This window comes from Eriocheir sinensis, chromosome 5, assembly GCF_024679095.1.
Source record: "Eriocheir sinensis breed Jianghai 21 chromosome 5, ASM2467909v1, whole genome shotgun sequence".
Classification (NCBI taxonomy): Eukaryota; Metazoa; Arthropoda; class Malacostraca; order Decapoda; family Varunidae; genus Eriocheir; species Eriocheir sinensis.
In genome coordinates, this window is record NC_066513.1 from 2,748,295 (window position 1) to 2,764,336 (window position 16,042).

The window sequence follows — 16,042 nt, forward strand, 5'->3', positions numbered from 1 at the left end:
AGTCTCTCTCAGCATCATCTCCCTTCAGTCTCTCCCAGCATCATCTCCCTTCAGTCTCTCTCCAAGCATCATCTCCCTTCAGTCTCTCTCCCAGCATCATCTCCCTTCAGTCTCTCGCCCAGCATCATCTCCCTTCAGTCTCTCTCCCAGCATCATCTCCCTTCAGTCTCTCTCCCAGCATCATCTCCCTTCAGTCTCTCGCCCAGCATCTTCTCCATTCCGTCTCTCTCCCAGCATCATCTCCTTTCAGTCTCTCTCCCAGCATCATCTCCTTTCAGTCTCTCTCCCAGCATCATCTCCATTCAGTCTCTCTCCCAGCATCATCTCCTTTCAGTCTCTCTCCCAGCATCATCTCCCTTCAGTCTCTCTCCCAGCATCATCTCCTTTCAGTCTCTCCCAGCATCATCTCCTTCAGTCTCTCTCCCAGCATCATCTCCTTCAGTCTCTCTCAGCATCATCTCCTTTCAGTCTCTCTCCCAGCATCATCTCCCAGCATCATCTCCCTTCAGTCTCTCTCCCAGCATCATCTCCTTTCAGTCTCTCTCCCAGCATCATCTCCCTTCAGTCTCTCTCCCAGCATCATCTCCTTTCAGTCTCTCTCCCAGCATCATCTCCCAGCATCATCTCCCTTCAGTCTCTCTCCCAGCATCATCTCCTTTCAGTCTCTCTCCCAGCATCATCTCCCTTCAGTCTCTCTCCCAGCATCATCTCCCTTCAGTCTCTCTCCCAGCATCATCTCCTTTCAGTCTCTCTCCCAGCATCATCTCCCTTCAGTCTCTCGCCCAGCATCATCTCCCTTCAGTCTCTCTCCCAGCATCATCTCCCTTCAGTCTCTCTCCCAGCATCATCTCCCTTCAGTCTCTCTCCCAGCATCATCTCCTTTCAGTCTCTCTCCCAGCATCATCTCCTTTCAGTCTCTCTCAGCATCATCTCCCTTCAGTCTCTCGCCCAGCATCATCTCCCTTCAGTCTCTCTCCCAGCATCATCTCCATTCAGTCTCTCGCCCAGCATCATCTCCCAGCATCATCTCCCTCCAGTCTCTCTCTGAGCATCATCTCCCTTCAGTCTCTCTCCTAGCATCATCTCCCTTCAGTCTCTCCCAGCATCATCTCCTTTCAGTCTCTCTCCAGCATCATCTCCTTTCAGTCTCTCTCCCAGCATCATCTCCCTTCAGTCTCTCGCCCAGCATCATCTCCCAGCATCATCTCCCTTCAGTCTCTCTCCGAGCATCATCTCCCTTCAGTCTCTCGCCCAGCATCATCTCCCAGCATCATCTCCCTTCAGTCTCTCTCTGAGCATCATCTCCCTTCAGTCTCTCTCCTAGCATCATCTCCCTTCAGTCTCTCTCCCAGCATCATCTCCTTTCAGTCTCTCTCCCAGCATCATCTCCCTTCAGTCTCTCGCCCAGCATCATCTCCCAGCATCATCTCCCTCCAGTCTCTCTCTGAGCATCATCTCCCTTCAGTCTCTCTCCTAGCATCATCTCCCTTCAGTCTCTCTCCCAGCATCATCTCCTTTCAGTCTCTCTCCCAGCATCATCTCCTTTCAGTCTCTCTCCCAGCATCATCTCCCTTCAGTCTCTCGCCCAGCATCATCTCCCAGCATCATCTCCCTTCAGTCTCTCTCTGAGCATCATCTCCCTTCAGTCTCTCTCCCAGCATCATGAAAATTTACGTACACCTGCCCATAATTTAACACTTTTTCAACACTCACTTTCTTATTCAGGACCTAAAACCAGGAATTCTATTCCTAATAATATTAAAGCTCTAAATTCAATACACTCCTTTAAAAACAATTTAAAAAACATATTCTTCTCAATTATAATTATTAAGTCCATGTATCATCTGTCAGAGTGTGTCCTCAGCTTAATCAATTATTACCTTATACTATTATTATTGTATTAATACTATTACTTACATTATCATTTACAGTACTACCATATTATTTTTATAAATCAATTACAATTTTTGTACTAATGATATTGTGTTAATATTATCACTTTAATTATTATTTACACTACTATTACTTTATAATTATCACAATGTTAATTATTATTATTATTATTATTACTATAACAATTATTATTATTATTATTATTATTATTATTATTATTATTATTATTATTATTATTATTATTATTATTATTATTATTATTATTATCATCATTTTACTTTTGTCATATATTATATGTTTGTATGTGTATATATATGTATATATGTATGTATATGTATGTATATGTATATGTATATGTGTATATGTGTATGTATATATATACATATATATATATATATATATATATATATATATATATATATATATATATATATATATATATATATATATATATATATATATATATATATATTTGCACTATTGTTTAAATCCGGCACCTAAGTTTCCAGTACTGCTCAAAAAGCTCCCAGCTTTAAATGGGCTCCCTGCACTACAAAATTATTGTAAATACATAATTGTATAAAGGGATAATAAAATGTTTCAAATGTTTCAAATCATCACCCAGCAGCAGGTGCTCTGAAGGTCGACATTCATAGACGCTTCCACCTCGCACGTCAACTATTCTGAAGACCAAAAAAAGGAGATTAACCGGTTTCTAATGTGTGTGTTTTTTCTTTTCACCTTCATAATACAGAGCAGCGATTACCGGGCTGTTTTTTCTAGACTTTCTTTTTTTTGCCCTCGAGTTGCTTCCTGTACAGCAACAACAAAAAATAGTAATCCCACCACCACCAGGATTATAAAGTTACCCAAAGAGATGCTCACTACTCTTGCTAAAGCTTTGCCATATGTGTGTGTGTGTGTGTGTGTGTGTGTGTGTGTGTGTGTGTGTGTGTGTGTGTACATGGACGAAGAAATGTTGAATATGAGGGTAAAGCCGTGTTTTCAAACATTTTAGGGCTTACACACACACACACACACACACACACACACACACACAGACGCACACACACACACACACACACGCACACATTTAGTTAGGCTTTCGTAGAAGTTGCGGCTATTTCCATGGGTAGTTTTACGAGCCTTGAGATAGTTTAACAAGGCTTCTGCACCATGAATGCGAAGGACACTCATGAGAACCAGACTAACCTCCTTCGTAGCCTTGGAAAATATTTTGTTGTGAGAGCCGAAAGCGTCTGAGAGTACGAGCCTAAGAGGGGCCGTACTCTTAAACACTTAGGTACTATTTTTTTACAGCAGAGGAGGCAGTGCAAGGGCGTAAAAAAATAATGAAAGAAAAAAGCCCGCTACTTACTGCTCCTGAATAGAGTAGAGTAAGCGCTTATATTTAACAAGGCTTTCGTAAGAGTTGTGGGCATATCCAGGGGTAGTTTATGACCCTGGTGGTAGAGTGACCCTTCTTCTGTACCTTGAACGTGAAGAAAGACTCATGACAACGCGATTAATCTCACTTTCGACCTTTGGAAATAGTTGATGTGAGATGCGGAGGAGTTTGAAAATACCGACATTAAATCTTTCTTCTTTGTGCCTTGAGTTTGTAGGGTTGGAGTTTTTTGGGGGTGACTGCGATGCTGAGAGTGTTTAGAGTCGTATTCTTAAACATTTCGACACTTAAGCGCACACATTCAGCAAGGCCTTCGTAGGAGTTTTGGGCATATCTAGGGGTAGTTTTATGACCCTGGTGGTAGTTTGACCCTTCTTTTGTACCGCGAACGTGAAGAAAGACTCATTACAACCCGATTTATCTCACTTTCGGGGTTTGGAAGTAGTTGATGGGAGAGGCGGAGGCGGAGGCGGAAGAGACTAAAGGCCCAAGTGTTTTTTCTTTGTGCTTCGTGATCTAAAGTTGGAGGGATTTTGGGGGTGACTCTGCTATGTTGTCATTGTTTAGAGTTTCCATGAACAAAGCAGAAAGGACAAAGCCATTCCCTGTACGTCATTATTATGCATTTGTTTGTCCTCTTAATTTTTCGGTGTGTGTGTGTGTGTGTGTGTGTGTGTGTGTGTGTGTGTGTGTGTGTGTGTGTGTGTGTGTGCTCATATTTTGTTCTTTCCTTTTACTGTTCTTCGTTCAGCTGTTGTTGTTGTTGTTGTTGTTGTTGTTGTTGTTGTTGTTGTTGTTGTTGTCTATATTTATCAACATTCACCTTCTTGTTCTTGCTTTTCTCTTTTTTTTTTTTTTTTTTGTTTTCTCGTTTTACTTTCCTTCCGCTTCTTTTTCTTCTGCTTTTCTTCCTCTTCTCCTTTTCTTTTTCTTTTCCCTTTTGCTATCCTCGTATTTTTTTCATTCACGTCTTATCCTTATTATTTTGGGTTTTTTTTCTACAACTTATTTTATTTTCTCCTCGCTTTTTTTTCCTTTTTTTTTTCTCTCCCGCCTCAATATTCTTTTTCCCAGTTCATCTTTACTTGTCTTATTTCCTTCTACCTCACCCCTATCAAGCTCTCCATCTCTCCTTCATCTCCTTGCATCCCCCTCTCCTCTAACACTTTCTTCCCTCCCTTTACTCCCTCTCCTCACTTCCCTTAACACCTTTCCTCTCATTAACTTACTCTCTTCCACCGGACCCCGTCTCTCCATCTCTCCTCCTTCCTTTCATGTACCTTCATCTCCTTCTATTTCCAACTTCTCATTTCTCTAACACTTTTTTCCTTCCCTTACTCACTTCCCCTCAACTCCCTTTCCTTTTTCTCTTTTTCTTCCTGTACCTTCATTTCCTCTCATCTTCCTCAACTCATTTCTCTAACATTTTCTTTCCTCCCTTTATTCACTTCCCCTCAACTCCCTCTTCTCTCCTCACTTCTCTGACACCTTTCCTCTCCCGTCTCTTCATCTCTTCTTCCTATACATTCATTCCCTTCATCTCCTTTTTATCACTTCTCTAACGCTTTCTTTCCTTTCCCTTTACTTATTTACTAACTTCGACAATCCCCGCCTCGCTACCTCACCTCCTTTATGCCCTCCATCTCTTCTTTCCCTTCCTGTACCTTCATCCCCTTCCGTCTTCCTCTCCTCACTTCTGTAACGCTTTCTTTCCTCTCCCTTTATTTTTACTTACCTCACCCCCAGGATCTCCACATCTCCTTTTCTTCCTCTCTCTTCACCTCCTTCAATCTCCCTCTTCTCACTTCTCTAACGCTTTCTTTCCTCTCCCCGCACCCCGCCTCACTACCTCACCCCCAGGATCTCCACATCTCCTTTTCTTCCTCTCTCTTCATCTCCTTCAATCTCCTTCTCCTCACTTCTATAACGCTTTCTTTCCTCTCCCCTTACTTACACCGCACCCCGCCTCACTACCTCACCCCCAGGATCTCCATATTTCCTTCCCTTCCTGTACATTCATCACCTACCACTTACTTCTCCTCACTTCTCTGACACCTCCTTCCAACCCTTCCTCAGGTCCTCCCGAAGAGCCGGTGTCCTGCGCTCTAGTGAACCACAGCGCCGTGTCCCTCGCCGTGGCCTGTGTTCCTGGCCATGACGGCGGCCTCCCACAAGTCTTCCTTACCACGGTGAGTCGCGGGGCACAGGGTGAGGGAGGGAACAGTTAGAGATAGAAAGATATAGATAGATAGATAGAGAGAGAGAGAGAGAGAGAGAGAGAGAGAGAGAGAGAGAGAGAGAGAGAGAGAGAGAGAGAGAGAGAGAGAGAGAGAGAGAGAGAGAGAGAGAGAGAGAGAGAGAGAGAGAGAGAGAGAGAGAGAGAGAGAGAGAGAGAGAGAAACTGAGACATGGTTGCCTGTATCAGCGCTTTAGTCTACTTCTCAGGCGCGTCAGTGACCTACGGAGCTCATAACAGTCAAACACTTGCTATACGTGGGCGAGGGAACATTCATTTAATTCCTGTTGCACCGAAGTAACGCTCAAGGCGGTTCTGCAGAAGTGGATCGTTTTGGCTTTAACTACATCAGCAGGAAGGTTGTTGTAGTAGCGGATAACTGGGTACGGGAAAAATCTCCACCTACTAAAGGTTTCAGGGGCCGTGTTACCCTGTTTTTCGCAAATAAAACTTTAACAAAGCGTCGGACAAGGATGTTATTTTGGCAGTGAATGTTTGAGACCACGACCTAATGGGCAAAAATATGATTTGGTGTCACATGTGGATAATGAAGCACTTATAAGAGTAAATTTAGGGTAAACCTGGCTAAAAGTTAAAGGCACTGTGAGCGAGGCTAGCCCCGCCAACGACAAAGGTGTTGTTGGGTAGTTGGGTGGGGATGATTGTGTGAGGAAGGAAAGGTTGGGTATGGGGGAGGTTGGTGAGCCGACAAGGGATGAAGCCAGAAACTACTGCTCGTTTACATACATGCAGCATGTACTACTAATAATCACATTTTCCATGTAAAGGATAAGTAATTTCCTTCGAGTAAGACCGTTTCTCCCAAACTGATAGTCCATATAACGAACATCCATAATTACAGTAGATTAAATATTGCTACGGTGTGTGTGTGTGTGTGTGTGTGTGTGTGTGTGTGTGTGTGTGTGTGTGTGTGTGTGTGTGTGAAGCAGTAAAACATAATTGCTGGTTGGATGGATGATTACTCATACGTCGAAGCTAAACGTCACATCGACGTCACAAGAAGATGAGCGGGGCGGGGCTAGCCTCGCCCACAGTGCCTTTAACTTTTAGCCAAGTTTACCCTATATTTACTCTTATAAGTGCTTCATTATCCACATGTGACAGCAAATCATATTTTTGCCCATTAGGTCGGGGTCTCAAACATTCATTGCCAAAATAACATCCTTGTCCGACGCTTTGTTAAAGTTTTACTTGCGAAAAACAGGGGAGCACGGCCCCTGAAACCGTTAGTACATGACCTCGAGTGTTTAGGCTGACCGATAATTTTTGAGAAGGGAGAGGACGAGAAGTAGGAATAGAAGAATAAGGTTAGGAAGAAGCGACATTTACAGGAAGCTTGTTTTGGTAACGGATGACTCGGTTCGGGAAAAAATCTCCTCTTAAATGACCTCGAGTGTTTAGGCTGACCGATAATTTTTTGAGAGAGGAGAGAACGAGAAGTAGGAAAAGGAGAATAGCGTTAAGAAGAAGTAATAATAATGCAATAATACGAATAAGGATGATGATCAAAACAGCATAACAATAATGAAAAAAATCGAATGAGAACACACACAAACGAGCAGGAACAAGGAGTAAACAAAAGAAATAGCAATGAAAAGAAGAAGAGGAGGAGAAGGAAAAAGAACAGAAAATAGTTGAACCAGAAAAAGAGGAGGAGGAGGAAGAGGAGGAAGAGGTGAACGTGAGTAAAATAAATGGAAGAAGATAAAGTGACAGAAAGGAGGAAAGAGGAGGAAAATGGTGAGAGAGAGAGAGAGAGAGAGAGAGAGAGAGAGAGAGAGAGAGAGAGAGAGAGAGAGAGAGAGAGAGAGAGAGAGAGAGAGAGAGAGAGAGAGAGAGAGAGAGAGAGAGAGAGAGAGAGAGAGAGAGAGAGAGAGAGAGAGAGAGAGAGAGAGAGAGAGAGAGAGAGAGAGAGAGAGAGAGAGAGAGAGACAAACGACCCAGAAGAAAGGGATGGAAGAAAAAATATCCTAAAGAGGAGAGAGAGAGAGAGAGAGAGAGAGAGAGAGAGAGAGAGAGAGAGAGAGAGAGAGAGAGAGAGAGAGAGAGAGAGAGAGAGAGAACGCAACCATGCAACACCACCACCATGCAACACCACCACCACCACCATCATCACCACCACCACCACCATCACCATCATCACCACTACCATCACCACCACCACCACCACCATCACCATCATCACCACCACCATCACCACCACCATCACCACCACCATCACCACCACCACCACCACCATCACCACCACCACCATCACTACCACCATCATCACCACCATCACCACCACCACCAGCCCTACAACGCCTTCCCTTCTCTCCCTTCTCTTTTTTCCGATATTCCTTCCCTTCTTCCCTTCACTCATCTTTCTTTCCCCTCCTTCTTCCACCTCAGCCAATCTCCTCTTTCTCTTCCTCCCGTTTCCTCCTCCTTGTTCTCTCTTCCTACTTCTCATTTCTTTCTTCTTCGTGATGGTCTTCCTCCTTCAACTCCTTCTCCTCCTCCTCCTCCTTCTCCCCCAATAACAATCCCCCACCAAAAGTCCCCAATAACAATCCCCCACCAAAAGTCCCCAATAACAATCCCCCACCAAAAGTCCCCAATAACAATCCCCCACCAAAAGTCCCCAATAACAATCCCCCACCAAAAGTCCCCAATAACAATCCCCCACCAAAAGTCCCCAATAACAATCCCCCACCAAAAGTCCCCAATAACAATCACCCAACAAAATACCCAATAACAGTCCCCACCAAAAGTCCCCAATAACAATCCCCACCAAAGTCCCCAATAACAATCCCCACCAAAAGTCCCCAATAACAATCCCCCACCAAAGTCCCCACAACAATCCCCCACAAAAGTCCCCAATAACAATCCCCACCAAAAGTCCATAATAACAATCCCCCACCAAAAGTCCCCAATAACAATCCCCCACCAAAAGTCCTTAATAACAATCCCCCACCAAAAGTCCCCAATAACAATCACCCACCAAAAGTCCCCAATAACAATCCCCCACCAAAAGTCCCCAATAACAATCCCCCACCAAAAGTCCCCAATAACAATCCCCCACCAAAAGTCCCCAATAACAATCCCCCACCAAAAGTCCCCAATAACAATCCCCCATCAAAAGTCCCCAATAACAATCACCCATCAAAAGTCCCCAAAAACAATACCCCAACCAAACTCCCCAATAACAATCCCCCACCAAAAGTCCCCAATAACAATCACCCATCAAAAGTCCCCAATAACAATCCCCCACCAAAAGTCCCCAATAACAATCCCCCACCAAAAGTCCCCAATAACAATCACCCACCAAAAGTCCCCAATAACAATCACCCATCAAAAGTCCCCAATAACAATCACCCACCAAAAGTCCCCAATAACAATCACCCATCAAAAGTCCCCAATAACAATCACCCACCAAAAGTCCCCAATAACAATCCCCCACCAAAAGTCCCCAATAACAATCACCAACAAAAGACCCCAATAACAATCCCCCACCAAAAGTCCCCAATAACAATCACCCAACAAAAGTCCCCAATAACAATCCCCCACCAAAAGTCCCCAATAACAATCCCCCACCAAAAGTCCCCAATAACAATCCCCTAGTAACAGTCCCCAGTAACAATCACCCCCAACATCCCTCCAGTAAAAATCCCCCCATAACAGTCCCCAGTAACAATCACCCCCAACATCCCTCCAGTAAAAATCCCCCAGTAACAGTCCCCAGTAACAATCACCCCCAACATCCCTCCAGTAAAAATCCCCCAATAACAGTCCCCAGTAACAATCACCCCCAACAGCCCCAGCAGCCCCAGTAGCAATCTCCCGTCGGTAGCCCCCCAGTAACAATCTTCACCTCTACTCTCCCCCAACAGGTGCAGGACGCCGCTACACACGAGGTGGTTGCCAACATCACCTCGGCGACGCCCTCCTTCAGCGTAGCGGGACTGGCGCCGGGGCGGGACTACCTCCTGCTGGTGAGGGCGGCCAACGAGAAGGGCCGATCCTCGCCTTACATCATCCAGGGGTTTGCGCTCAAGGTCGCCGAGAACAAGATCAGTAAGTGTGTGGCAGGGATGGCTGAGGAGAACCAGTAATGTAGTGGCATGGCAGGGGGGTGAAGGCAATGGTAGTGGTAGTAGCGAACGTTGCCAGATTGTCGTACCCCAAAAAGTGCCTCTTCGACCCCAATAACTGCCTACATATATAGTTATCGTTAAAATGGTTAATTACTGGTGTTTTTTGGCAATAGCTATGGCTCAGAAACCGGTAAATACGAGGCTCTGAGTATGATAATCTGGCAACGTTGGTAGTACCTGTGACCATTGCTCCGGACATGTGGCGACAGGGATGTGGACGCAGTAGAAGTGGTAATAGTTTTGACTTTTACTCCTTCCTTCCCAGACACCAGTAAACGTGGCAGCAGTAGTGGTGGTAGTAGTAGTAAACATTGTTCTTTGTTCCCCAGACACCAGTAGTCTACCCGTGGCGGCAGGGCAGGGGTGTGAACGCATCAGTAGTGGCTGCAGTAGTAGTAACCATCACTCCTTAATTGTTTCCAGACAACTCTCGGAGCGTGGAGGCCACCCCGCACCTGGCCGTGTTCGTGGGCGTGGTGAGCGGCTTTGTCTTCGTCCTGACAGTTTTGGCCGTGGCGGCGCGCTCCCGATGCCGTCGCCAGCGCCGCCGCCACGGCCCGGACGAGTGCCCCGACAACCACAAACTGCCCGACGGAGATGAAGGTAAATAGCGGTGATGACGGAAAGACTGGGCGAGGGGGGGGAGGGGAGGGGAGGGGAAGTAAGGTGAGGGGAGGTAAGGTGAGTTGAGGGAAGTGGAGATGAGGTGACGTGACGTGGTGTAAGGTGATTTAAATTGAGTTCATGAATTAAGATGATGAGTTGTGTTAAGGTGAGGTGAGGTGAGGTGAGGTGATGAGCCACTGACAGGAGATTAAAAGTGTTCCGCAAATTTGAGTTTCTACATTCAAATTCTTTTCTTTTTTTTCTTTTTCGACATTTTTCTTCTTATCTTTCCCTTCCTTTGTTTTCGCGTCATTATCTTTTTCTTTGTCTCTGCCGTTTCTCTAATACCTTTTTTTCTCTCTCCTCTTTTAATTCTTTTTTGCTTGCTTCCTTCTCTCGTTTCCTTTTTTTCGCTTTTCCTTTCTTCCTTTCTTTCTTTCTTCGAGTTCCTGTATCTTTAATCTTTTCCTTATTTTTCTTTCTTTATTTTATTATCTTATCAGTCGCCTCTTCCTCTCTCCCTCTTTTTTGTTTGCATATTTATCTTATTTCCTTTTTATCTTTCTTTTCGTTCTATATTTTTTATTATACTGTCTTTTTTCTTTGTCTTTCTTCCTTGTCTTTATTTCCTGTTCTCTTCTTCCTCTTTACTTCTTCCCTGATTTTTTTCTTTTCTTCAATTCTTTGTTTATTTTTGTATTTCTTTTTGTCTTTTTTCTTTTTTTTTTCTTCTCCTTTCTTTTTCTTTTTCTTTTTCTTATTCTTCTATTTGTTTTTAATTTTCATTTTCTTTTTCCTCTTCTTATTCCTTCTTTTCTTCCTCCTCCTCCTTTTCCACCTCCTCCACTCCAACACCTCAAATAGTCATCCTCATTTGATTCCTCCACCTCAATACCTCTTCCTCCTCCTCCTCCTTCTCCCCCTCCTCTTCCTCATCATCATCGTCATCATCATCATCATCATCAAGTCCTCCCCCCTCTCCTCCTCCAGCGCCGCCGTCCCCCTCTACCAAGGCTTCCCTAGACGAGGCGGAGGCCGGCGAGGACGAGGACGAGGACGATGACCCCAGTGCTACGGAGTCATCAGGAGGACTGTTGGAGCCACGGGAGGGGACGGCGCAGGTGTGTGTGTGTGTGTGTGTGTGTGTGTGTGTGTGTGTGTGTGTGTGTGTATGGGGAGAGAGAGAGAGAGAGAGAGAGAGAGAGAGAGAGAGAGAGAGAGAGAGAGAGAGAGAGAGAGAGAGAGAGCGCATGTTAACTTTTCGACTAAGATGAAATGAACGTAAAATACTACTACTACTACTACTACTACTACTAAACACACACACACACACACACACACACACACACACACACATACACAATGACTCCCCTTCCCTTCATCCCCTATACAGAGTCCTGGCGGCCCAACCAAAGCCCTCAGAACCTACGTGCCCAGCCAGACGCAGCCACAGACGCAGCAGCAGCAGCAACAGCCACTACACCCCACCGGGACCGCCACCAACCACAAGTACCACAAGATCAAGATTGACTGCACGCGACTCAACAAGGAGAGTTTTGTATAGCGCGACGGGACTTGCGGCGGCGGGGAAAGACAGGTAGAGTAGCGGAACTGGAAAGCAAAGTGTGTGAGTAAACAGAAGAGGGGACCAAAATGAGGAGGAGGACCTACGAAGCGATACAAAGCGAGGAAAATAAGAAGGCTATGAACTGTTTATAAGCGTGAATGGAGGAGACTAAGAGAAGGACGAGGACGAGAATAAGTAGAGTGGCGCAAATGGAAAGCAAAGTGTGTGAGTAAACAGGAGAGGACAAAAATTAGGAGGACCTACGAAGCGATACAAAGCGAGGAAAATAAAAAGACTGAACTGTTAATAAGCGTGAATGGAGGAGAAGAAGAGGACGAGGACGAGAATAAGTAGAGTGTATAAATGAACAGAAGAGAAGGCCAAGAGGAGGAGGACCTACGAAGCGATACAAAGCGAGGAAAATGAGAAGGCTATGAACTGTTAATAAGCGTGAATGGAGGAGACAAAGAGGAGGAGGACGAGAATAAGTGGAGTGACGTAAATGAAAGGCAACGTGTATAAATGAACATAAGAGAGGGCCAAGAGGAGGAGGACCTACGAAGCAATGCGAAGCGAGGAAAATGAGAAGGCTATGAACTGGAGGAGACTAAGAGAAGGACGAGGAGGACGAGGATGAGGAGAGGAGGAAGAAGGAGAAGGAACGGGAAGAGTGATTACAGGTTGCTTTCTTCCTTCCTTCCCTCCTTTGTTTCCTTCTTTTTTTATCTATTTATTTTTTCCTCTCAATTATCCTTCCCTCTTTCCTTCTTTCCTTCTCCCTCCCTCTCTCCCTCCTTTCCTTCCCTTTTCTTCCTCCCTTACGTCTGGCCATACATCCTTCTGTTCCTTCTTTCCTATTCCTTCCCTTCTTTCCTTCCTGTTCCAAGTCTCCTTCAGCTGTAAGTACCTAACCGAATACTTCTCTTCTTCTTCTTCTTCTTCTTCTTCTTCTTCTTCTTCTTCTTCTTCTTCCTCCTCCTCCAATGTGTCTATGAGTAGATACTTGTGTAAATACATTGAAGGTCTGAAGGTTTACATGCGGGACACCTACGTTCGAATACAATCTCGTGCCGCAGGAAAAGACGTGGAGGAATGTCGAGCTCCTACTGTATGGATTTGAACACCTACGTTAAGGGAATACAGTGCCATGCCGCAGGAAATGACACGAAGAGCGCTCTGTCCTATTAAACCGCGATGGCCTGGCGATGTGCTGCGTTGAGGGGACACTGGCCGGTATGCTCAGACGCTTCGGTTCCCGCATCAATTATTTAAAAGGCCCAAAAAGGAGATTTATCGGGTTATCGTGAATGTTTCTTTAGCAATACACTTCTAGTTACTTATTTTTCTCGGCCGGTTTGCGCCATACTGTTACGGAGAGAAAAGTAATGCGTTGGGTGTAGACCGTGTAGTCATTTACCCGTACAGGTGGTTCAGATGAACACTTTGGTGAACGGCGTCTGGCACTCTGGTATTGGAAGTCATCTCAAGGGGACGGGCCAAGAAAAGACCTTATTGTGTTGGGTGTAGAGATTAACCCGGACTGGTGGGTCGTCAGAAGCTTATAGGGAGCGGCGTCTGGCACTTTGGTATTGGAAGTGATCTCAAGGGAGTGGCCCAAGAAACAGACCTCATTGTGTTGGGTGTAGAGATTAACCCGGACTGGTGGGTCGTCAGAAGCTTATAGGGAGCGGCGTCTGGCACTTTGGTGTTGGAAGGGATCTCAAGGGGACGGCCCAAGAAAAGACCTTATTGTGTTGGGTGTAGAGATTAACCCGGACTGGTGGGTCGTCAGAAGCTTATAGGGAGCGGCGTCTGGCACTTTGGTATTGGAAGTGATCTCAAGGGAGTGGCCCAAGAAACAGACCTCATTGTGTTGGGTGTAGAAATTAACCCGGAAAGGTGGGTCGTCAGAAGCTTATAGGGAGCGGCGTCTGGCACTTTGGTATTGGAAGTGATCTCAAGGGGACGGCCCAAGAGACAGACCTCATTGTGTTGGGTGTAGAAATTAACCCGGACAGGTGGGTCGTAAGAAGCTTGTAGGGAACGGCGTCTGGCACTGGTATTGGAAGTCATCTCAAGGGGACGGGCCAAGAATAGACCGTATTGTGTTGGGTGTAGAGATTAACCCGGACTGGTGGGTCGTCAGAAGCTTATAGGGAGCGGCGTCTGGCACTTTGGTATTGGAAGTGATCTCAAGGGAGTGGCCCAAGAAACAGACCTCATTGTGTTGGGTGTAGAGATTAACCCGGACTGGTGGGTCGTCAGAAGCTTATAGGGAGCGGCGTCTGGCACTTTGGTGTTGGAAGGGATCTCAAGGGGACGGCCCAAGAAATAGACCTTATTGTGTTGGGTGTATAGATTAACCCGGACTGGTGGGTCGTCAGAAGCTTATAGGGAACGGCGTCTGGCACTCTGGTATTGGAAGTCATCTCAAGGGGACGGGCCAAGAATAGACCTTATTGTGTTGGGAGTAAAAATTAACCCGGACAGGTGGGTCGTAAGAAGATTGTGGGGAACGACATTTGGCACTGGTATTCTAAGTGATCTCAAGGGAGTGGCCCAAGAAATAGACCTCATTGTGTTGGGTGTAGAAATTAACCGGTACAGGTGGATCGTCAGAAGCTTGTAGGGACCGGCGTCTGGCACTCTGGTATTAGACGGGATCTCAAGGGGACGAGCCAAGAATAGACATTATTGCGTTGGGTGTAGAAATTAACCCGTACAGGTGGGTCGTAAGAATCTTGTGGGGAACGGCGTCTGGCACTCTGGTATTGGAAGGGACCTCAAGGGGACGGGCCGAGAAAAAGAACATGTAATTATGAGCGTGGGTGTGTTACTTTGATGTTCCATTGATGTTTAATAAATAATTGACTGGTAACGATGACGGTTATTGTACCACAGATATATGTAATCAAAAAAATATTTATATGGAAATGATAAAACGTTTTCATGCTTTGTATTATTGTGTTTTATTTGACGATCCCTGCTGAGAGAGAGAGAGAGAGAGAGAGAGAGAGAGAGAGAGAGAGAGAGAGAGAGAGAGAGAGAGAGAGAGGAGAGAGAGAGAGAGAGAGAGAGAGAGAGAGAGAGAGAGAGAGAGAGAGAGAGAGAGAGAGAGAGAGAGAGAGAGAGAGAGAGAGAGAGAGAGAGAGAGAGAGAGTTAGCAATATTTTTCAGTGCCATCATCACCACCCACTACAATACCACAACAAAACAAAGGCCTTTCCTAACGTCCCCTCTCTCTCTCTCTCTCTCTCTCTCTCTCTCTTTTATCCTTAGTTTCAATGCGCGTAGCCTAAGAAACAAGTTTGATGAACTGAGATGTCTTGCTCTAACAGAAAATTTTGACGTAATTGCTATAACCGAAACATTTATCGACACCACATATATTGATTTAAGCTCCGAATACAACATAGATGGCTACAGACTTTTCAACAAAGATCGTGTGAACCGTAGAGGCGGTGGCGTCGCCCTTTTTGTCAAAAGCTTTTTGCAACCCACTGACAAAATACCAAGAGACAGTATGTTACGTTGAACATTTGTGCGTGCGAGTAAACATTGCAAAAGTCAATTTAAATATATGTCACCTACAGGCCTCCGGGGCAATCACTAGATGACGACCTTGAAATGTACAGCGTTTTAAGGCAGTCACTAAATAACAACAACTCACTGATATTAGGAGACTTTAACCTCCCCCATATCGACTGGGCGACACTGTCAGGTACAGAAGGCGAGTCACATAGAATGATCGAATTTCTAGAAGAAAATTATCTAAGCCAAATGGTTTCTGAACCAACTCGACAAAATAACATACTCGACCTTGTTATAACGACCCAAGATAACCTAGTCAATAATGTCACGGTAGGAGAACACCTCGGTTCTTGCGATCATAAATTAGTGCGCGTCGACATTAGAGCTCAAACATCAGTGACTGAAAATAAAGTAAAGGTGCCTAATTTCAAAAGAGCTAACTTCGTAGAAATCCGACAAAAACTAACAGAAATACAACTATCAGATGACGGCAATGTAGAGAAAGCCTGGCTAAGCTTTAAAAATCACTTACTCACTCAGCAGTCAGCAGAACACATTCGTCCCCTTGTGCGAGAAGCGAACTAACACTAATAAAAGCCCACCTTGGTTTAATAGCGAAATTAAACACTCAGTCAAGAAGAGAA

The 16,042-nt window shown here is 45.1% G+C and overlaps 1 protein-coding gene across 1 annotated transcript in view; it reads left to right on the forward strand.

The window, feature by feature from the left end:
• Positions 1-14,769, forward strand: part of LOC126982756 (protein turtle homolog B-like) — an 83,970-nt gene extending 69,201 nt beyond the window's left edge. The window contains exons 11-16 of the mRNA XM_050835088.1: positions 5,378-5,490; positions 9,431-9,614; positions 10,118-10,297; positions 11,291-11,421; positions 11,694-13,885; positions 14,358-14,769. Coding sequence (XP_050691045.1) covers positions 5,378-5,490; positions 9,431-9,614; positions 10,118-10,297; positions 11,291-11,421; positions 11,694-11,864 — 779 coding nt within the window. The 3' untranslated portion in view covers positions 11,865-13,885; positions 14,358-14,769. The remainder of the gene's footprint in view (positions 1-5,377; positions 5,491-9,430; positions 9,615-10,117; positions 10,298-11,290; positions 11,422-11,693; positions 13,886-14,357) is intronic.
• Positions 14,770-16,042: the final 1,273 nt, after the last annotated feature.